Raw genomic sequence first — 24,538 nt, 5'->3', positions numbered from 1 at the left:
AATATTTAAATTTGAAGAAAAAAAGGGATGTTTTCACAGAAACAATTTGTCACTTGGCCTTGGGGAAACAAACTTGTAAAGTCTCCAAAACAGTTATAAATCACCCAAAGTTATCACCTTCTTTGGGACTTTTTATTATTATTATATGAGTAAAATATTAGCAAATTTTAATAAAAACTCATATACTGAAAAATCTGAAGTCCTTTTTCACCCTCTTCTACTCTCTTCCACTCCAAAGTCCTCCCGTAGAAGTAATTATTGTTAGGAGTTTTATGTCTACACTTTCAAAACAATTTCTATGTATTTATAGATTTGTGTGCGTGTCTGCATGTGTGTATAACTTTGTGCTTTTAAATACAAAAATGTGTATAGCACTGTACTCTTAAATAAATAAGCTATGCCAGCACCGTACAAATCTTTTGCACTCAAACATGTTTTTGCTCAAAAATATGTCTTGGAGATCTTTGTTATGTTAGTATTTTGCTTACCTTAACCTTTTTTTAACTGCTACATAGCCTTCAATATTACAAATTTACCGTATTTTAATCATTTCTTTCCTGATAGACATGTAATTTTTGTATGTTTTTTACTACTAGAAAAATGTTTCAATGAATATTATTCTGTGTACTTCCCTTTGGCCATGTGTAATTGTTAGGTTACTGGCACTATGAATTTTATTTTGGTCTTTGAAAATTCAATTTATTTATTCTTGAACACGGTCCAAAGCTTTAAAGTAAATGCAGGAGTGAGGTAAGTCTTTTTCCCACCATACTCTTTTTCCATGCCTAGTTCTCCCATCCATAAACTGTCACTATTATCATGCATCTTTCAGAATTTTTTCATAAATACAGATTCTTATTGTCCTATCTTTTATGCATAAGTAGCAGTATACTATACATACTCTTCTACACCTTGTTTTATTCTCTTTTATTTATATATATAAATTTATAAATATATGTAAAATATATGAATATATATCTAAATTTATCATGGTCTGTAACACAATTCCCAAATAATTTTTTAAGTTCAATGTTCATTTTTGACTTTGTTTAAAAGGTTTTGTGTTCCTGTGTAAAAGGAACACAATAATTTTTTAAAATAAAATCAAGAGTATTTCTAATAAAGTCAAATTTGTCTATTTTTGCTTTTTATATCTGGGTTTCTGAATTATGAGTTATCTTATGCTTTTTTTAATACTTTTATGATTTCTTTTCTTTTTCACTTAAAATTTTAATCCATTTGCAATCTATCCTGCTGTAAGGTATTATGTATGTATCTAAATTTTTTTCCAAATGCCTACTATATGTCCCAAAAACATACATTGAATGGCCCATCTTTTCCCTACCTATTTAAGATACTACTTTACCATATACAAATTTTTACATGTAACTGAGTCTAGTTCTAGACTTTTTAGTCTATTCCATTATTCTGGGGATTCCTGTGCCAGCACCACATTGTTTTAATTATTAAAACTTCATAATATATTTTATATCCAATAGGGCTGGTTTTCCCTCATTATAATTCCTTTTTAAAAATAATCCCAGCTATTATCTTTGCATATTTTCCACAAGGCCTTTAGATTCAGTTCTTCTAGTTTAAAAAGGAAGAAAAAAAGCTTTGTTACATGATTTCATAATGAATTTATAAATTTACAAAGAGTTAACTGACATATTTATGATCTTGAGTTTTCCCATAAAATAATATGAATGTCTGTTCTTAATGTTAAGCATTCTTGTGCATACTCTTCTAGAAAGTTTTTGTGCTTTTTCTTGGAGATATTGTATATTTTTGTTAATATTTGACTATAATATTCCCAATTTATTATCTTTTATGTTGCTTTTGTAAATGAAGTTTTTCATTCAAAATACTAACAGGCTTTCATTTCAATATAAAAAGTCTAATGATTCTGCATATTCACTGTATATTTTACTTTCTCACTGAGTTATTTTGTTAGATTTTTAGTTTTTTCCCTTAAATTCCAAGTGTAAAAATCACCTGGTCGGGTGCAGTGGCTCACATCTGTAATCCAAGCACTTTGAGAGGCTGAGGCGGGCGGATTGCCTGAGGTCAGGAGTTCAAGATCAGCCTGCTGGCCAACATGGTGAAACACCATCTCTACTAAAAATACAAAAAAAACAAATTAGCCAGGCATGGTGGCATGAGTCTGTAATCCCAGCTACTCAGGAGGCCGAGGCAGGGGAATTTCTTGAACCCATCAGGCTGAGGTTGAGGTGAGCCAAGATCGTACCACTGCACTCCAGCCTAGGCAACAGAGCAAGACTCCATCAAAAAAAAAAAAAAAAAAAAAAATCACTTGTAAACATGAAACTTTTATAATATGCTTTCCACTTTCATGCCTGTAATCTCTTCTCATATCTAATTGCTTTGGTTAGTATTTCTAGTAAAACATTAAATAATAGGTAGGAACAGAGATCTTGTTTTGTTCTTACTTTCATAGGAATACCTCTAAGTTTGATGTTGGCTTTTGGACTCAGATGGATGTGTTTTTTCATATTAAGGAGGTATGCATCTATTTTTGAATGTTTTTTTATCAAGAATGGTTATAAAAACTTTTGGCCAAAGCCTTTTTGGCATCCATATAATTATGGGTTTCACTGTCAGATCTACTAAAAAAAAATATCAGTATCCTAATATTGAAATTTCATTGAACACTTGGAATAAATCTTACTTGGTCATGATGTTTTACTCTGTTTTTATGCTGCTAGATTCTGTCTGTAATTATTTCAATTAGTATTTTTGCACCTATATTTAACATTGGAGTGAGTATGTAGTCATCTTCTCTGTAATCCTTATCAGTGTTTCTGTAAAGACCTTATCAGTGTTTCTATAAAGGCCTTATGTACTCCACAAAAGAAATTCGGAAGTACTTCTTTACTCTGTAAATATACTTCTGTAAGAGTAAAAAGTACTTCCACACCCTGCAACAGTTTAAATAGCATTGGGATCAGCTCCATGATATGCAAAAGCCAGCTTGTACTGACTCACAAGAGCCTATTTGTACATCTCTTCTCATCTTCACTTTAAGTGATGTCACACAAGTAGCTTGAAATAAGTTATGACAGAAATATTTATGCTTAGAAATCAGCAAACAGTACAGATCACGGCTTTTTTCACTCCCTGCCCCAGCCCCCAGACCCAGTTGTTAAACATTTAGCAGAATACTATAAGTATCTACTCTTCTAATGTTTGGTAAAATTTTCCAGTAAAACCACCTGGGCTTGGTGTTTTTGTGGGAGAAGTGGTAAGTCTTTATGAACTTTATTTTGCCTGTGGAAATCAAATGATTTCAATCTTCTATCTCTTCTGGGGTCGGCTTCGGGAAATTATATTTTCCTACAAAATTACCCACTTCATCTAGATTTTCAGATACTTGCACAGAATTAAACACAGTTTGTTCTTAGGATTATTTTAGTTTTCTCTTGTTACTCTGGCTTTTTATCTTTTTATTTTGTATATTTGCATTTTCTTTATTTTTCCTTTATTGGGATAGTTAATAATTTAGTTTTTCAAAAAAATAGCTTTTGGTCTACACTTTTTATATTCTAGCTTATTAATATTTATTTTTAACTTTAAAAATTCCTCCCTTCCGCTTTCCTTTATGAGGCTGATACTGTTTTTGAGTCAGATGCTTAATATATCTTTTACATTTTTTGCTTATTTTTTCAAGTTAATATATGCACTTCAAGCTATCTGTTTTTCTCTAATAATTACCTTAAATCTATCTATACATTCTCATAGGTAATGGTTTCATTAATATACTTCTTTAGCTGTTCTACAGTTTAGGCTTATATGTTATCTTTTTTGTTGTTGTTGTTTGTTTTTAATCCCCCAGGAATTCTTAGCCATATATGTTATCTCTGACTTGAAATTTAAGAGTACTAGAAAATTTCTGGGTAGAAGGGCTTGTTTGCAATCTAATTTTGTTATTTCTAGTTTTATTATATTATGATCTCAGTGTTATTGTACTACCTCTATCTACTGAAATTTATTGAAATTTTGTTTGTGATCCAGTATATTACTAGGGAAGACTGTATTTGCCAAAATCAGTCAGAGCAACACTTCTGGTCCCACATGCTCTTCCAGAATCTTGCCACTCCCCAGAAGAAGCAGAGTCTATTTGTTCTTCCCTTGAACGTGAGCAGCAGAACTTTTGTAACTACCGTAATGAACAGAATATGGCCAAAGTAATGCTGCATGACTTCTGAGGTCATCAAAGATTCTATAATTTCTGCCTGGGTCTTTCTGTCTCTTGGGACTCTCACCCTTAGAACTCTGCTACTAGGCTATGAAAAAGCCCAAATGAGCCAACAAAAGGAAACCACATGGAGAGACACACATGGAGGGAAAAGGGGGTCCTTAGCCAACAGCCAGCATCAACCACCAAACATGAGCATATGAATCTTTTGATAATTCTAGCTCTCAGACTTCAAGTCTTTTATTGAGGCCCCAGACATTATAGAGATAAGGCATTCCTGCTATCCCTTCTTGAAATACCTGACTCAGAATCTGAACATAGTAAGTCATTCTTTCATAGCATTAAATTTGAGGGCAATTTGTTACACAGCCATACTAACTGGAATAACAATGAGTGTTTATGTTGACTTGAAAAGAAGCATATCCTATATTGTTAAGGTACCAAGTTTGATATGTTTTAATAAAATCTACCTTAATAATTCTGCTGTTTTTGTCTTTCATTTCCTTACTTTTTCCCCACTTGATCTGTCAGTAAATGAGACAGGTGAAGAAGAATCCCCTAAGACTAGTATTTTTTTCTATTTCTCCTTTCATAGCCTATGATTTCTCCATCATGAATATTGGCACTTTATTTTGCTACATAGCTATTCATAACAGTTATTTCTAATATGAATTTCAACCTTCAGTATTACCAGGCATCTTTCTTTGTCTCATTTACTATTCTGCTTGAATTCTACCTTGTAAAATACTACAAGGACTACAACACCTGCTTTCTTTTTATTCACATTTGTCCATCCTTTTATTTTAACTTTCCTGAGTCAGTTTGTTTCTCTGTCTCTTACACAACACAGAGCATTGGGTTTTGCCTTATAATTCACTCTGAAAATCTTTAAAACACATGAATTAAGCACATTTACATATTTTACTACAGATACAATGGATCTTAGTTCTGCTACGTTATTCGGGCAAAACTGAGTAATTGTCACAGATGTCTTCTGGCCTACAGTCCCTAAAATACTTATTATCTGCTCCTTAACAGAAAAAGTTTGTTGACTTCTGGTCTAAGTCATAATATCAATGGCAAATAATGCTGAATTTACCCCAATCTTTATTGTGCTCTGTGTTACTGTTGTACATCTCATTGCTTTGGCTAGCATCTCCAAGGGGATGTAGAATAGTCCTTCTCTGCTTGTTCTGAGACTTTGATGGAAATTTCTTATATCTCTCTTTCATATGCAGGTTGCTATAGGTTTCTGGTAGATACACTTTATCAATTTAGGGAAGTTCCTATCTATTCCGTGTTTACTGAGAGATTTTTAGCAGAAATGGTTGTTAAATTTCATAGGTTTCTTCCTCTCTCTCTCCCTCTCTTTTTTCTTTTTTTTTTAAATACAGGGTCTTACTCTGTCACCCAGGCCGGAGTGCAGTGACATGAGCTCGGCTCACTGCAACCTCCACCTCCTGGGCTCAGAGATCCTCCTGCCTCAGCCTCCCAAGTAGCTGGGACTACAGGCATGCATCACCATGCCCAGCTATTTTTTGTAATTTTAGTAGAGACAAGGTTTTGCCATATTGCCCAGGCCAGTCTTGAACTCCTGAGCTCAAACAATTCAACCCCTTTGGCCTCCCAAAGTGTTGGGATTGCAGGCGTGAGCCACCATCCCTGGCCTCTCTCTCTCTTTATATCTAGTAACATTATCCTCGGATATAATCCTGTTTTCTTTTTAATATGCCAATATGACACCTTTACTGATAAATTCTACTAGTAAACTACCCTTTCAATATTGAGATAAAACTCTACTTGGTCAGGAAGTACTATTTTTTAAATGCACTACTAAGTCTTATTGTTAATTTCTCATGGAGGATTCCTTTACTCATATTTGAAAAAGAGACTGACCTAGAGTTTCATTTTCATGTTTTCTCACCTTGCTTGGGTCAGTTATGAATTCATAGTAAGAGAAACAGCAATTTTCCATACTTTTTATTTTCTGGAATGAATTATAAAAGATGAGAGGCTACTTCTCTTTGAGGGATATATGGCTATTTTTTAAGTTTCTTTTATCATCTTTTTTTTTCTCTGTTTAGACTTACATTTCTTCTTGCGACAGCATTGGTAACTATAATTGACTTAAAATTGCTAGTTTTACTTAGATTTTCAAATTTATCAACATAAAGCTTAATAGTGTTATGGTTTTTTTTTTTTTTTTTTGGTTTTTTTTGTTTTGTTCTGTTTTTTCTATTTTTAGTAGAGACGGGGTTTCACCGTGTTAGCTAGGATGGTCTTAATCTCCTGACCTTATGGTCTGCCCGCCTCGGCCTCCTAAAGTGCTGGGATTACTGGCGTAAGCCACCGCATCTGGCCCAGAGTTTTATTCTTTACAGGAGGTCAGTGCCCATCACGTTCCCTGTCTACAGACAAATAAACAGCTGCTCTCTCCAGAGGGGCGGCAGCAGTCCTGCATGGTCTAGTGAGACCCAGAAGGTTCCAGGAGGCCTTCAGTCCTGAGTCCCTTTCAGTCATCGTCTTCTGAGTCTGACTCTTCTGCGGACTCGGATGCGCTCTCTGGCAAGTCGTCTCCCATCTGCTGGAACCTTCCCGACTGTGAATCCCACATGTATTTGATGGTCACCTTGAATTCAGCCATCTCATACCCAAAAAGCTTCAGGACGCGAGCCTGCTCTGGGGTCAGCACGTCGCCCTCCTTGCACATCTCATAGTCAGATAGCAGAGTCACCACACCTCTCTTGAGGGTGGTGGGCAGGCCCATCTGCCTGAGCTGTGGCTCCATGGAGTGGGGGAACTGATCCAGGGGCCGCGGGTCCAGGCTCACAGTGAAAGCTGCTTTGCTACCAGCGCGGGCGTAGTCCATTTCTGTGTATTTCGTGAACCATTCATTCACCTCCTCCACTGTGCGGTTGGTGAACAGGAGACCCACTTCACCCCTCAACCTTTTCCTGACCTGGTGCAGGTTGTCTTTGTACTCATCAGATGGGCTCCGACCCAAGGCCACCATCATCACCTTGTTTTTGCCAAAAAACATCTGGCTGTGCTTCCAGGCGTTCCGGATGTCCTTCAGCTTGCTGTTCCTCATGTTGGCCACAGAGAAGATGAAAAGGTACTTGCAGGTGTCCACACATTTCCGAAGCTCTTCTATCAGGTTTTATTTCAATTCCAAGCCTTTCTTGGCAGTTTTGGTTAAGGAGACTTTCTTGTCGCGCTTGGATTTGGGCATCGCGCTCTGTTATGGGGTATTTTGTCTCCTTATTCCTAATGTTAAATGTCAATCTCTATTTTTTCTTACTTCGATCTGCTAGGCTCACCTTTTTCTTAAGTATCTGTTGGTATTGTTGATAAAGTATATTGTACATGGTTTCTATTTTATTAAGTCCTTTCATATGTCATTACGTTTGCTTGGGTTTTTAATTAGAATATATGAAAACACAGTTCTTTTATTTTTATCTTCTATTCCTTGTTTTATAGTTTATGTTTCTAAGGAGGAAAAATCCATTTATTAGACTTTTGGCTATATCTCACAGTTTTTAATATACTACAGTGTTATCACTTCCATTTACTTTTAAAGAATATTCTATATTATTTCCTCATAAACCCAAAACTTCATTTATTTCTAATTCTGTAGTCTATAGTACTTTTTCTTTCCTCTTTTACTTTTTTTTGGAAGAAGGGGGAAGGAAGTCTTCCTTTTTTAATGTAATTTCTAATTTGACTTAGTTATGATCAGTTAATTTGAATGAAGCATGTTACACTTTTCTTTATGAGCCAATTTGTGGATATGAGCCAATTTGTGAGTTTCATACAGGTTATTAAAGAATATCACCCTATTTTCTATGTAACAAAATGAAGGTATTGTAAAATTTCCATTCATTTAGCTGTCATTTTCATAGGAGATGTGCTAAAGTCTTCGTGATGGTGACTTTGTTAGTTTTTTCTGGTATTTCTAGAAATTTCTGCTTTATGAATTTCAAAGCCATATCATTGGTTGCCTTAAGATTCATGATTGTTTTAGATTTCCATTGTATTTCTTAGTTATACAAAATAACCCTCTTTGGCATTTCAGTAATCATCTTGAGTCTTGTTTTGCTGAATATTAACATTGCTCTTCCTGGATTTTGTGTAAGCAGGTATCCAGTATTTCTGTCCTTTAATTCCTGTATTTTCAAGCTTCCTATGTTGTTTTTATTTTATTTTATTATAAATAAATATTATATTAAATAAATATAAATAAATAAAAATAAATATTATTATAAATAAATAAAAAAGTATTATAAATACTTTATTATAAAAAAGTATTTTATTTTACATCATCTTTTTTTTTATTAACCAAATCTGGGAGTGCTCTGTCTTTTAATTTAGTTCATTCTCATTTATTATGACTTATACATTTGTACCAACTCCTGCCATCTTATTTTTCTGATCCAATCACTCACACTTACTGCTCTGGCTTAGAGATAGCTCTGTTACTTGATGCCTAAACTAAGGATGGAGAGAAGTATATAGATGATATGACCCATGTGACCGTACCCACTGAGGAAGCCTAAATTATTGCCTGCTATGAGGCCCCCAGTAGCTTTCTCTGTGCTTAGAGAACTCCTGAAGCTAGTTCTACGTCCATTTATTTACTATCTATTTATTTATGAGACTGTGTCTCACTATGCTGCCCAGGCTGGAGTACAATGGCTATTCACAGGCTCAATCACTCTACACTACAAGTCTCAAACTCCTGGACTCAAACAGTCCTCCTACCTCAGGCATATCTGAGCTTATAGGTATATGCCATCCTGCTGGGTCTTGGTTCTGCATTTTGAAACTCTGTTGCATTTATTTTGGGCTGTGATCTTTCAGAAAACCAATAGTTTCTGATCAAAAGCAGTGCCCTTTCTTTCTTTTCCAGTTAGTTATTCATTTGGAGTTGTTGTTTTTTTCTATAAGGAGAAGGGTAACATCATTTCTATTATTTCTTCTGCCTTGAAATAGCTTCCTGTCTTACTCACAGTAAACAGTGTTAAAATAATCTATCAGGAAGCCATTACACTGAGATGGTTCCAGCACTTTGGATTCCTACATAAGCAAACCAAAACCCAAGTCAATGTAAGCAGTAAAACGAAACTTAAGCTTAACCAACAAGAAACCACCAATTAACCTCTAACTGGGCCTTTCCACTTTAACCAATCAAACAATTCTTTGTCTTGGCTTCCACAAACACGTTATAAAAAATATCCCCTCACACCCTCTTGGTGGAGCCCTGAACCACATGCCATCTAGTGCTGCCTGATTCATGAATCACTATCTGCTCAAATAAATTCTTTAAAAGTTTAATGTTTTTGGGTTTAAATTTTAACAGTGGGCTACAAGTTCTAGCCCCTGGTATTGTTCTGGCTTCATCTACCACTCTCTCTCTAGATTACTCACCCCAGCCACACTGGCCTCTTGGTTGTACTTCATGTATGCCAGGAGCATGCTCCCACCTCAGGGCCTTGCACTTGCTCCTTCCTTGACCTGGACCACTTTTCTCTCAGACATCCTCAGGGCTCCATGCCTCACCTTCCCAGGTCTTTACTCCACCATCATCTTCTCAGTGGTGGCTTCTCTGGCTATCAGATCTCAAATTGCCAACACATACTCTCTTGTACCCTTGATCTGCTTTTGTTTTCATCTTAGTACTGATATACTATGTGGTGGTTTTATTTTTATCTTAGTTATAGATCCTCTCTCTGACTAGAACATAAGCTCTTCGAAGGCAGAAATGTTTGCCCACTTTGTGCACAGCCCTATCTCTAATGTTTTGAACAGGACTTGACACATAGAACAAGCTTCATAGATATCTCTTGAAAGAATTAATAAACTTCTAGGAATTTGGAAGAAGAAAAGGAGGCTATGGAATATGTTAAGTCTGCTATCCTAGTTCCCCTTGTACTTTAGAATCATGCAGACATGCCAACATTCACTGCCCTGTTTAACCTGTCTCTGGAGGAGTTTCATTATCTGATTTGAACATTATATGAAATAAAAGTTCCAGAGAGTCTCCAAGGAGGCCAATGAAAAAAAAAGTGAGAGGAGAAATTAGACATAATAAGGAAAGCTCTCTCTTGAGAAAAGAAATTTGTGTAGGAGGATGGTTGTATGGGTTTCTTTAATCAAAAACAAAAAAGGACTGCATCTTATCCTCTCTGACTCTCCTTGATTTAGGATAAACTGATGAAGTATAGCAAGATAAATAAAGGAATAAAGAGCTAATCCACAAGGGAGAACACTGTTTTATTGCTCTCACACAGATGTCTGTCCTAACAACACAGGATATTTTTTTTCCTTTGGGGGAGGGTGGGAATAGAGCTGGGGGAGCAGCAATTAAATTGGGACCTCTGGGCAGTCTGTGTTTGGGAATTAGCATTGCATTATTTCCCTGGCTCACCACCCCCTCTTGTCTTTTAGTTGAGAAACATTTGCCCTGGAACAGCACACAGAGTTTGCATTAGCATCCCTGAGGACACAACTTTGACCCCACAGACTAAGGAAGCTACAGATGGAAAATTCCAAGTTGCTATACTCTTTTATTTTCATGCTAATGCTTCTGCAGAGAGTATTTAAGGAAACAGATGCACAAGAATAATAAAAGGCTAAGGACTAAGAACTCCTCTGGCAACTGAAGTTATGCTCCATCCAGCATGATCCTATATCTCCCTGTGCTTGCACAAGTCCAAAAGGGTCAAGGTGAAACCCTGATTTCATTTTATGAAAAAGCTGAACCAGCATTGACATAGAGAACCCAGGATCACATCCAGTCAGGATCTGGTAATTGTTTAAGTTTCATTTCACTTCCTTCAGGCTACCTCAAAGACAGATAAGCAAGTCCTTCAGTAAAAGGTCTTGGGGAATGGTGATTTCTCTGTCTCCCTTGCCAATCCACACCTGAGTTCAAAACAATACTTATCCTTCTGTAAACCAAAAATAAAATTCTAAGGCTCCCTCAACTATCTTAATAGACTCCCTCCTGTTGACCAGGGCACTCCAAAGTTAACCTGAAAAACTGGTTCAGGCTATGATGGAAAGTACGGGATAGGTTGGACGTGCCTCATTACGCCCTCCTCCCTGTTGTAATTCAGGAAAAGCCAACCAGCATTTAACATCTACATAGACCTTAAGTCTGATAAGAAATATTTACAGTCTATTCTCTCTGAAGCCTGCTACCTGTAGGCTTCATCTGCATGATTATGCCTTGGTTTCTACAACCTCTTATATCACCCAGATATTCCTTTCTATTGATAACTCTTTCAACTGATTGCCCATCAGAAAAATTTTAAATCTACCTATAACCTGGAAGCTCCCCCCACTTAAAGTTGTCTGCCTTTCTGGACCAAACCAATGTACATCTTAAATGTATTTGATTGATGTCTCATGTCTTCCTAAAACATACAAAACCATGCCGTGCCCAGACCACCTTGGGCACATGTCACTAGGACCTCCTGAGGCTGTGTCACAGGTGCATCCTTAAATCTTGGCAAAATAAACTTTCTAAATTTATTGTGAGACACGTCTCAGATACCTATGGGTTCACACTTCCCTTGGATCTAACCTAAACGGTGCTCACTCTATTTGCAGCCCCTGGCCACTTTCCTTGTATTCTGTGCAACAAGAAAAACCTCACTTTGTCCTAAGAATAATCTCATCCTCGGTATAAATCTTCATGTGGGAGACATATGAGAGCGCTACACTCTGCAAAGCCAGATCATCTTAACATTGTATCCTAATTTGCAAACAAAACTTAAATTTTACTTCACCCTAGCTATGTCTTGCAAAGGAGAAGCTAATCGGAAATGTAGAATAATCATACCTAATTCTTGCTTTAAACGTATCCACCCCCTACTTTCACCTAGATTATGACCAGAAACTAGACAAGAATTCCACAACTTGGTCTCTCCCTAAATCCTTTCACACTTGGAACTCACTCAGGGAAAGTTCTTTCAACTCAGTTCTCACCTTCATCCAAGGCTACCTCCCAATCTTTCTATCGTCGGAGATCCCTCCCTTCTAGCTTGGCCTCTGCTTTGTCTGCGTAGGACCTTGTCTCCAATTAGACTGTAGGATTTCTGAAGGCAGAGCCCACAGCTTCTTTTGCATCTCCTACATGCCCTGGGTAGGGGCTCTCAAGAAAACCATGGCTGAGGGACTGATTGAAGAAACAGAAACAGGCCCCTGAGGTGACCTGAAGCATATGGAATTCTGAGCAAGGGAAATGAAAAGCCCAAAAAGCCCAATACCACACCCTTTATAAAGTACACACATCGCAACAAATCCAAAGTTATTGGAAAAGTAACAGCCCTCTCCTCAGACCAGCCTCAACCAAAAAATTTCATTAGAATGGATAAAGAAACTGCAGTAAATATTAATGGCTGGAGGAGGAAGTTAGAGGACAGCAGGCCGAGCTGAGCAGGTGTTCACCTCCCTCAATTTCAGTCCGTTTGCAGCCAACAACGTCATCATTTGGCCTTCTTGAGCTCACCGACAGGCCATTTTTCATGATTTTACCATTTCTGGCCAAATGCAAACTTTTTAATTAAATGTACCACATGATTCCAGATGTTTGTTTATTTGTTCCAAAAAAGGTTGTAAAATCACTACATGAGGAAAAACCTGGGGTGGGGTAAAGTTTTCTATAAGAGACAGGGAAATAAAAAGAGTCAGAAGAACTGGGACTAGGAAGTTAATACCGGCCCGAGGTCACGGCAGAACAATTTAGACCAAAAGCATTGGCTTCAAATCACTCTCCTTCCAGAAGCCCAAGATTCAGAAATAAAACACCCTGGGTACTTATTAGTTTTTAAGAGAATGAAGCTCACCTTTAAGCCAAAGACTAGAATGAGAACAAATGTTTGTGGCTGCTCTGCCTGCTTTTTGTACGTTTGTTCCTGCTGCCACAAGCTCCACTACATTAACTCCACCAGTCTTTCATTTAACAGGCCAGATTAGAGTTCATGCATGAATGGTGGGAGAGAATCCTGCAACGGGGATGAACCAAGAGAGGGGCAACAGGCAGAGACCACAGCCTCCCACACACCATGCTGGCTTCCTTACAGCTTTCTGGTCCTCTGTTTCTCTCTACCCTGAAATATAATCAGTATTTGGTCTATTGTGTTTGCAACAGAATGTTTCCCATACTCCTTCCTTTATTCTTTGTACCCCTAGCCAGCCAGCCAGCCACTCCAGGCCTTGATCATCAAATGCTGGATTATTGCAACATTATCCTGGGCCCTATGCTGTAGTTTCAAAAGCCAACATCAGAAATATTCTGAATAACATGTGGAGGAAAAACATTGACTGTCCAGTTTCTCTGATGCCTGAGTCCTCATGACCAAATCATCAGCAACCTCATACAACAACTCCATAGTGGCCATAAGGTTCCCTGTGCATGGCCCCCACTCCTGCTCTCCTGGCAGTATCTATCCTGGCCCCAGCTGTCTTCCCCATCTGTTACCAAGTTGTTTTCTAAATTACCTTTGCTAGAAACCTGCTCTTTGGAGGCATCACAGTCTATGGGCACAGAACCTGGTTATCTGGAAATCTAAAGCTTCTAAGACTGAAATGATCCCCCTCCAATCCCATCCCCCCCATGGCCTCCTTGAGTCCCGGCTCCCTCCTTTCCAGCTACCCCTGCATACTACTTGCAGATTAATAATCCTACAGCGTGGTTTTGAATCAAATATAAACCCTCCTGTCTGTCCGAGACCTGCCATAATGTGGACCTATCCTACATAAGGAGCCTTATTTCTGACCTTTTCAAAACAGGGTCCCTTTCTCTCATCAGTTCTACCTGTTCTTGCCCTTGTGCTTTATCTTTACCGTTTACCTTTCTGGAATGCCGTTCTTTTGCTCCTCACTTAACATGTTCTTCAAAGCTCAATGCCAACATCCTCCAAAGAGCCATGCCTGAGGAGTCTCACCTACACTGTGCCCTATCTTTTCTAAACATTGAGAGCACCTGCAGCTTTTACCAACTAATAGAGCCCTTATTTATATAACATATAATATCTTGTTTGGTTGGTATTACTTCATTTTTAGGATCTTCTCAATCAAACCATAAATTCCTGGAAGATAGAGATAATATTCTCTATTTCTGAATTCTCCACAAATCCTAACAATACACTCAGTACACAGTAAGTACTAAATAAAGACATGTTGGGGAGATTCTTGAATGACTGTGCTCATAGCAATCTTTGTCTTACTGACCATATCATACTTCTTTCCTCATAAAAATGGGCAAGAAACATAAGGACTCTAAAACACAAGCACATTTAGAACCTTCCACCCTGTACATTCTAAGCTTCCATTTTTTAAGATAAAGGCAGCATGTTTTTACTATCATTTTTTATTGGGACTGTCTGTTGGGGGAAGAGTTGTCTTTCTGACCTCTCATTTTACAGAAGTAGGGTTTGCTACTATTTGAGGGGCAGGGGAAAACTGAAATACATTTTTCCCTCCTTGCTTTGCTTCTGGGAAAGAAAAACCAGATTCGTAGCCCTTCTGTGTCTATGAGAATACCACAATTCTGTCCAAAGAATAGAAATAAAGCAATCTTGGAGACTGCAAATGAAAAATCATCCTTGGAGAAAAAGGAGAGGAAATGGACCCCTATGGATTTCAAATGTTTAAAGGAGGTTGCTTAAAGTTCCTGGCTAAACTCCATGCCAGTCTTGGTAATAGTCTAACAGATTCATCCATCTTCAGATTCCACTTGGCTTGCTCTTCCATCACTGCCACCCTCGCAGACAGCGAGTGCACACATGCACATCTATCTATATATGTGCGGAAGTTTTAATCTACACTACCCTCCATTCCAATCCACCCAGCCCGGCTCTGTACAGAGTGAAGCTATTGACCCTGCAAAGTAGCAGGGAGATGAATTTGATGACCCAGACCAGAGTTTTTAAACCACTTCAGCAAGGTCTAGAATCAAAGGAAAGTACAATTTATTCAGCACTTAGTAAAGTCCTTTTACTTTGGAACAGAGTGCACCCACTGAAAATAGACTCCTACTGCCACGCAGATAAAATAAACCTGTCAACCACTACTGTCAAATTACTAGTCACCTCGATTAAATAAAGGAAACTTTAGCATCTCTCAGCATCTGAGAATTCCACAAGATTATAAGCCCATAAAAGCATTATGAAGGAAAGAAAACTAAAGTAATGGGTTCTGTTGAAAATGTCATCAGAGGAAATCATTTTACATAATTAGCAAATGCTAATAATAGTTCTGCACGAGGAACCAACACAGTCTTCCCCCACACAGTCAAGGCACAGTGGTGGCAAGAAGTCTAAAAGATACAAGCCAAGGCCATACTCTTATTTGACAGGACCCCTGAACAAAAACATGTCTTTGTCTCTAAGGAGGTTTTTTCTTTTTTCTTTTCTCTCTCTTTCCTTTTGCGAATTTTCAATACATTATTCATGGGGGAAATTTGGATCTGTCGTGCTTCTGTGAACTTTCAATGAGTCAGTGACAATTTTTGGAGAAATTATTTGATGCTTAGCTCTCTTGAAAGACTAATCAAAATATTCTGGAAGGCAGAAGGCAATATATAAGCAGGTTGTCTTAGTAATAGGGTCTGACCTTAGGTGAGACCTACCTGGCAAAGTCACCAGAACCATCAGATTGTTCATCCCATCTTTTTGTTAGTTTGTTTTGTTTGAGACGGAGTCTCACTCGGTCACCCAGGCTGGAGTGCAGTGGCGTGACCTCTGCTCACTGCAACCTCCGCCTCCTGGATTCAAGCAATTCTCCTGTCTCAGCCTCCCAAGTAGCTAGGATTACAGGTGCCTGCCACTGCACCCAACTAATTTTTGTATTTTTAGTAGAGACGGGCCAGTTGGCCCGTCTGGTCTCAAATTGTTGGCCAGGCTGGTCTTGAACTCCTGACCTCAAGTGATCCACCTGCATCAGCCTCCCAAAGTGCTGGGATTACAGGCGTGAGCCACTGCATTCGGCCCCATCTTTTTAAATGGTCAGTGAGAACCAAGAGGCAGTAGGCAAAAGATTCCTTGATGCTGAGCTATTAAGCTGGCCCAAATAAATGCATCTATTTTCCTGAGTCTTTGCTATTGTTTTCTGTAGATTTTGTTTATAATGATCAGACATACTGAACTTTCACATTCCCTGTGACTGACATGACAAGAGAGTAGAAATCTAAAAATGAAAAACTAAAAGTTGCTAAAAGAGACATACTGCCTCTGACAGGGCTCAGAACACAATACCCCAAATTGTGGCACCTTGACGTGCTGAGTGCTTTGAAACAAAAGACACTGGAAGGGCCTCAAAAGCAAGGTCTCTCTGGCCTCCTCTTACCTGCTCCTTCATCCCTCTGTCTCTCCCCTGCAGTGAGTTATAGCAACCAGGATTCCTTTTCCCTAAGTGGGGTCACTGAAACTAGAATCCTGTCCCTTAAAGCCAACCATGAAACCTAGAAAGGTCACACTCTCTCTTCTCCTTTGAAGACTCTCATTTCAGAGGGTGCTGTGCTATAACCAGGGGAAGGAATGCTACATAGAGAGGTTAAGAAGAATCTGAACAGATAGGGCTTGCTGGGTTTCCCCTCAATTTATTACCATTAGATCATACCATTTGTCTAATCATGTTTCTACACAGCTGTCCATTCTTCATTAACATAAGCATAAAAATAGTTTTCCCTTTCATTTCTGAAGGCCCCCCCATCTCAGAAAATTTTGATTAAGTTTCTTATCCTCTTCTCTTGTTAACCTATCTTTTGTTATAGGCTGTGACCCTTATAATGGATAAGGAAAAGTATCACATCATTCTGCCCCTGCACCTCTAAATCCTATAAAAGCCCAAAACAAATTGTGAGCAATAGTTTAGTCATGAAGTAACTTCCTTTTGAGCCCTCCTGAAAGCATTATGCTCGTTGGCATGAAGTTTTTCTGGCCAACATCTCCCCATCCCAAACATCTTTTCTACATTGCTACCTCTTCACATACAGCCATTTAAATTTCCTTTTGTTCACCTTCACTCTGGCTGATTTAATGAGTTGAAGCAAAACACTCTGTATTTATGGCTCCTGTGGAAACGTATTTTATGATATCTCAGGCTAAAACTGTTTTAAATAATATAAAAAAACCACAGTTTTTCTTTCGGTCTTTTTCTTCTTTTTTGGATGGCATACATTGAGCTGCTTCATGGAGATATACAGAAAAATCAATTGCTAAGCATAAAATGCAACTCACATTAGGAAAACTGCAAACGATAACTAATTATGATAAGTTGCTGTATAAATTACTTTGTGACAGTCCCAGCAACCAATTTCAAACACAAATAGACCAAGCCCCTGGTTGGAGAGGAAGATGAGTACCTAACAACTGTGTCAATAAAAATAATGGCAAGATTGCCAACAATAGTCAAAGTAGAAAGTAGAAACTCTAAGCAAGTTTCACAGCAAATTTCCTCTTCATTTTTTTTTTTTTTTTGCTTTCTTTCTTTTATACATTTCAAGTCCAATGTTTAATATGGCAAGCTAACTATGGCATACCTTCAAGACTATAGTATAAGCATCAGGAAATAAATAATTTGGGGGCATTCACTAGGCTTGCAATTATCTTGCAAAATGTGTATGCAGACAAGTTGAAATGAGCTCCTCCACGTGATAGCTATTGGCAAGGCAGGGTTATGGTAGATGTGCTGGATTATCTGTTTTAGCATTACCACCATCTGCTTTCTTCTAAGGTTTTCTCTGTAGCTTCAAGGGAGAACTGAAAACTGTATATCTCAGAATCACCTTCAGCAAATCAGCCTAGGTGAGAGTTGGCCAAAGAGAGATGCTGGAGTATGATTTGGAAATCTAGAGAGAAGGAGGAGCAGGGCAGCGCATGGATAATGGCAATGACTGAAACAGTCTCCAGGTGAATGTGAGAATCCCCGCACAGGTGCTTCAGATAAAGAAAGTCAGTGAGAGATGCCTAGGTGTTCCTGTGATCCACAGAAACTTTCCAGCAAGCTCCTGAGAATCACTGGTTCAGTGCTGAGGTTGAGACTGGGTGGTGGAGCACCTCTAATTCCTTCCATTAAAACTCTTCATTACTGGAATACATAGAGTGCCTCCTATTTTCCCCGTCTGAATCCAGACTGACATGGAGCATTGTCTCTTTTTGTTTTCAAACCTTCTCCACTCCTGATTTTATTGTTCTGTAATTTAAAAGTAAAGAATGGCGGGGCAGGAGTAATGCAATTCTTTGACAGAGGCAGGCAAGTATCTCCTAGCAGCCTTAGCACAGGCTTTGGAAATGCATGGCAGTGGTGAACATTTCCAGGCCATGCCTCTCCCTGTACTTTTTCTCCTCTTCCTTCCAGCTCAAGGCCACAGTTAGTCCTACCTACATTTGCTTCATATGCACTGGGTAAAGGACAAAGGTCAGGGGTGACCTGAGAATTAAAGGCACAGGGCTTTGATTTTGTTTCCCTTGCCTGTTGTTGAGTTGCTCCATCATCCCCAGCAATTCTTGATGTCTCCCTCTGTTAAATGGGAATAATATTTGCCCTCCCCACTTTACAGGGTTTTCTTGAGGATGATATAGTTTACATTCTAAATAGAAATGTTTTCCCCAAAAGATACAATGCCCTGTACAAATGTGAATTCTACTTCTAAGAGCTACCGGGTAAAGAACGGCAATACCTGGCATGCTAGGGCATGTCCTGTACTCATAACATATTTAAAGGGACATTTCTCCAACAGACATTTTAGCACTCCTCATAACATGGACACAGCCAAGGACACAATGTGTAGATTGCCACTAGGGAACAACTGAGATTACTGACACATCCCCGTGTCCTCCTCATTCCAAAGATATGCTCCAACCCAGGGCAGCATTCTCAGAGAGAATTCAAGTGGGCCATTCTAAATCCATGTGTGTACCACAATCTTTACCTTACTGAGAGTCTGACCCCTTCCTGGAGAGTTTCTGTTCTAGTAAAATAATTCCATCAGTTACTTCAATTCATCCTATTCCCTTCCCTACCATCAAACCACCAATGCTTGAAAACTACAACATTAAAATAATAACTATTTAGAAGTTAGGCTTTGTGACTAAATGCTCTCTGGTAATGAATCAACACATATGACACCCATCCCTGATGGTTCGGGTTTATGAAAGCAACAGAATTGAGGTCTGAGGTCCACACAGCTAGACCTTTCCCTTTAGTATGTTCACCCCCAAAGGAGGCAGGGTCTCTTTTCTCACATGCAATCAAGTTACCTTGCAGAGGTGACTAAGATACTCACGCTTCCCCTGGGTTTCTATTATTCAGTCTTTACTGAACAAATATATATGGAGCTCCATTTAGGTAGGAGGTCCTGTGCCAGGCATTGCAGATAAAGTGGTGAACATATGCAATCACAACCACTCTTTCCAACAGCTTATGGCCTATCTAGGAAGATAGTCCCTGAATAGGGAACACTGGCCCAATATAAGTGTGTAGGGGGGATCAGGGGAGTTTCCTTTGGAGCTGTGATATGTAAGCTGATACCTGAAGAAGGGGCAGTGTCAGTGATATCAAAGAGAAGCTGAGGCTGGGTGCAGTGGCTCATGCCTGTAGTCTCAGCACTTTGGGAGCCCGAGATAGGTGAATCATGAGGTCAGGAGTTTGAGACCACCCTGGTCAACACGGTGAAACCCTGTCTCTACTAAAGATACAAAAAATTAGCCAGATGTGGTGGTGCGTGCCTGTAATCCCAGCTACTCAGGAGGCTGAGGCAGGAGAATCACTTGAACCCGGGAGGCAGGTTGCAGTGAGCTAAGGCTGTGCCATTGCACTCCAGCCTGGGTGACAGGGTGAGGCTCCATCTCAAAAAAAAAAAAAAAAAAAAAAAGATGATTTGGACTTACTGCTACCTCTCAGGAAGTTTTCATTTATAAGGAGTTTAAGACACACAGAACCTGACCTTTATCATACAAAGTAGAATATGAACAATGGCACCTGGAAGATAGAAACAAATATCAGACGTATCTATAGAAAGAAGAAAATCAATATAACTCAGATCAGTAAAAGTTTCATGTAGGAAGCAAAGTACGACATGTTACTATCCCTGTGATATATGGATTATCTACAAGTAACAGATGGAAGAATTGAGTCCCAGGTCTCCTGATCATTATTCTAAGCCCGGACTTCCTTTGCATTTGAATCTACAGTTTTTAGGACATGAATGTTGGGCCTATCATACTCGACATTGGAAGTTACACAAAAGGACAAGTAAAGGGAAAATGGCATGTACAGAAAAATAGCAATTTGCACATGAACTACTGCCCGCCAGTTTTTGTAGTTGTTGGTGCGGAAGGAAAAGAGATTGGGAACTGGATGAATAAAAAATTATTTGCAAATAGAACTTCCAGTGAGGACTGTATAGACAAAAGTTTCAGACATCATGGAGAATTTCACTTCAGAAAGAATTGATGTAATTTGTCCTCACACCATGAAAGGCCCCCTTCTGCATAAATGTTTGTAAGCTGTTTGCATGAAGGTATTAACAAATGAAATTCAAATAGTTTCGTGATTTACATGATCAGAAACTTGAAAGAATTATCTTAAATATTTAAAAAAAAGAGATAGTATTAAGTGGTTTCATTTTAGTGCCAAAAAATAATGGCTTTCTCATTTGAGGAAAGCTAAGTTGGTTCCAGCCAAATTGGTTTATGCCAAGCTGAAATATATTAGTCTCACCTTTCTCCTGCACAGATCAGTTCAATAATCCAGCTTTAATGAACTTCCTTGGTCTTCTCTTTATTGGTCTCCTTATGGCCATCAGCCCAAAGATCATATGATGATGCGGACTTGCTTTTATCAACAACCAAGTCAGCACTGATCAGGAAACCAATGTGTTAAATGTGTAGGGATTTTCTTCAGTAAAATTGAGATGTCTGTGTTGGCTCCCTTTAAAAAATGTCTTTACGTTTCTCTCGTTGATGTTAGGCCCTAATGTCATCCAAGAGCACTTACTTGAACTCTAACAACTGTAGGCATTTTTCCATATTCCAAATATTATTCCAAATATCTTAAAACTATATTGTGTTATATTTCCTTCCTTCAAGTCTCAGATTCTTTATATTACTGTTAAAAATGACAGATGATATTTGCCCTATTCCTAATGATTATCATCTATCTGATCATATCTCCCCATTGTGAAATCTCAATTTCATGGCCAGATAAACTTTACAAGTGGCTGGGAGGTTTCTGAGACTTCAGTTTCTATGCAACTTATTCAATAGACTCTAAAGTAAAAATACCCTTATTCAAACATAAGAAACCGATAAATAAACACATGAGGATATGAGGCTAATTTAAGAGTTAATTTTTTGCTCCATCTAGATGTGGTGTCATTTTAGGGAAATTCCCCCAAAAACAGTCTCGAAAGGGATGTATGCTTAAGACCTTCAAAAGGATATTCAGTGAAAGAGACCTGTTCAGACCCCTCAAAACACAGCAGGTTGGCAGCAGCTTATTCCCCCAACTTTGAGCAAAATTGATTGTTCACAAAATTAACTAAAGTATATTTAAATGTAGAAAAGTTCTATTGATGCCCAGACACCAAAAAGGCAACACAGGTCCAAGGCACAGACACTGGAAATCCTGCACTACTCTTTTCTTCGTTTCCTGCAGAATACAAGTATCCCATTTGCCCAGAGCCCAGATGGTGACTCGGAGGGTCAGGTTCACTACTTTCTGAGCATCTACACAGTCTGTTCTTCCACCTGCTCATCCTGCAATGCTGCTGGGATGACAATGCTGCAATAGTCCCTGTTCACTTTCCTCTTTACATGTACAAGTGGAATTTCCTTCTTGGGGAAACAATATTTAAAACAGCCAGCTTAGGGATAAGACATTTTCAAATATTTCATGTCAGTGTTCTGTCTGCTTTTGAAGTTGAAGACTCCAGAGATGGCAACAGACATGCAAGGCTTTGGTAAAACTGAGTAAACCAAATTAAACGTTTTGAGAATAAGGGAATTCAGCAAAAACTGCACATGGCTTCTCTCAATGTTGCCAGGCAAATTGGAATTCCTTTTAGTTATAATGTAGAGTTCATTCATTTTGAAATTACAGATGTTGTTATATTCTCAAACAATGATACTTTTATAAATGTTAGTGAGTTTCCCAATTTCTCTCCATCACTAATACTGGAGTTAACATCTCCTTGATAATTTTTAAGTACTCTAATCTCTTTATTTAAAGAAAAAAATCACAAAATTATATTATACCATAGATTTATTTGCCTCCTGAGTAGACTGCCACTAAATTCTGTTTAATACAGGTTAAAATCACTATGTGTGACAGGTATGGTTTTCTCATCAAGGACTTAAAAAGCACTGTGTTCTTTCTAAAGTGCCGAGGCAGCAGTAATGAGCCAGAGCTCTGCACAGCCAAGTGTCCCTCCCTGCACCCACTGAGAGCAATAAAAAGCTGAGTTCCAACCTTGGTGACTGGTAAGTTCCCTGGAAGCAGAAGGCAAGGGCGTGTAGTGGAGCTCCGGGGAGTCGGCAACGTCCTCACTGGAAGCCTGTGTGACATAAACAAAGTCAACATGAAGCAACAGCAAACACCAAACTCCTCATTTACCTAGACTGGTCTCCTTGGGATCTAAGCTTGCAGAAAATTATTCACCAAGATATTTCTTAGGAAGCAAGAGTTGTTTTTGTTGAGATAATACTCTGGTAAGTGTTGGGTAAGATCCAAAGCTTTGAGGGACCTCAGTACATATGGAATAGCTCTAAGAAAAGGGGGCAGTTTATGTGCTGAAATGAAAGGAGAGGGAGGAGGAGAAAGAGAGAGGCAGAAGACAGGAAAAGTTAAAGGCTTAGATTTCCATCAGGCCTTCATCCAGTAATTCCCACAAAGTAAAGGCTGGCTATAAGCAGATTTCTTTGGATACTAGTGAAGAGGTTAAGTTCTGCCCCTAGGGATAAATGGGGAAAACCAGGGCTGACTTCCATGAGCCCAGTGGCATGGAAGACTCAGCAGAATGAAGTCACTATAGGAAAGGATATAAATTGTCTTGTGTTGTGCACTGGGGATTCTGGCTCAGTTTAACAACAGCAATGAGAAATACGTCTGAAATTTGGATTTGGGATGTAGTGCTTATCAACAAATGTGTTACTCCAAGGCCTAAAAGAAAATAACATAAGATACATCTAGGATGATGCTTTTTCACTGTATGCAGACAACTCTTTAACCATAGAACGGTGTCAGAGATGGCCCAAGCTGCTAAGGCTCTCTTTCAGAACCCAACATCCTTGTGAGCTAAAGCCAAAAGAAAGTACTTCAGCTTGGGGTCAGCTATCACTCAGAACCAATGGCCAGTATGCCACACTCACAGTGTGGTTGCTAGTAGCAAGAAACATTATTACCACTGTAACTCTTAACTGAGATTCCTAAATCAAATGCAGCTTTTTTTTTTAATATCCCAAAAAGAACATCTGCTAGGATCAAAATCTGAAGCTTACAAGCTTTCCAAGCTTCGTGAAAAAGTAAATTTCATTAATGCTACATTTTTCTTTCCGGAGTAGGAAATACATTCTATGGGATATATTTGCCCTCCTAAAAGCAGGCCTTTTCTCCAAAGAGATTACCTATATTATAGGAATCAAAACTAAGTAGGAGATTAGACCTACTTGCTAGAAAAACCCTTTAAATTTCATTTCTGACATTTGAGACGTTTGACTAAGCGGCTTTCAGTGGAGACTTACAGGAAGAGTGTGAGTGCAGCAAAATCAGAAACTCTATCCCTAGGTAGAAAACAGTTTTCAGGTAGCACTTCTTCACTCCAGCTCCAAGGCAAATACATGGTGTTTCAAGTTGGATCCAAGACTATTGGTTCCACAGAATTAAAGGCTTAGTCATCAAGAAAAACATGTTTTAAAGTAGGAAAGACTTTTCCACTTTTTAGCACACTACAAGAATGTGGAGCCCAAAATTAGATTAAAAATCAAACACCACAGTCACCAAGTATCTCTCTATTGGGTATTCAAGGTCTCCTGTAATTTCTACATGATGAATGAAACATGATGATACTATCCTAAATATGACATCTATTTAATGCTTGAGGCAGGATATATGGGGTGAGGGTACAGGAGTCATCCTCTCTAGATCTATCATACTTCCTCCATAGGAAGCCATAGCTGTCAATATTTCTGCTCCATCTCATCACTTTAAAAAAAGACCCAAAAATCCAATATGAGTTTTAGTTTGTTGTGTTGTGATATTTCTTAGGACTTTTAATCTCGATTTCGGCTGTTGACAATTTGATGACAGCTTTTT

General features: G+C 38.5%; 2 protein-coding genes across 5 annotated transcripts in view; both read right to left on the bottom strand.

Moving 5' to 3' along the window:
* LRMDA (leucine rich melanocyte differentiation associated) overlaps positions 1-24,538 on the bottom strand; it is a 1,134,568-nt gene that overhangs the window by 216,129 nt on the left and 893,901 nt on the right. For 2 of the 4 annotated variants that reach the window (XM_033209743.1, XM_033209746.1), the window contains one exon: positions 22,697-22,781. The exons of 1 other annotated variant lie outside the window; for it this stretch is intronic. In XM_033209743.1, the coding sequence (XP_033065634.1) occupies positions 22,697-22,781 (85 nt within the window). Of the gene's footprint in view, positions 1-974; positions 2,119-22,696; positions 22,782-24,538 lie in introns of those variants that run through there. One more of the 4 variants, XM_033209742.1, reaches the window with a different exon arrangement.
* Positions 6,545-8,462, bottom strand: LOC117082756 (mRNA turnover protein 4 homolog). Its single transcript, XM_033209748.1, is given in 1 exon segment — positions 6,545-8,462. A coding segment is annotated over 1 exon segment (720 nt). The 5' UTR covers positions 7,449-8,462; the 3' UTR covers positions 6,545-6,728.

This window comes from Trachypithecus francoisi, unplaced genomic scaffold (genome assembly GCF_009764315.1).
Source record: "Trachypithecus francoisi isolate TF-2019V2 unplaced genomic scaffold, Tfra_2.0 Lachesis_group9, whole genome shotgun sequence".
In the NCBI taxonomy this organism is placed as follows: Eukaryota; Metazoa; Chordata; class Mammalia; order Primates; family Cercopithecidae; genus Trachypithecus; species Trachypithecus francoisi.
This window is presented reverse-complemented; position numbering and strand designations above follow the sequence as displayed.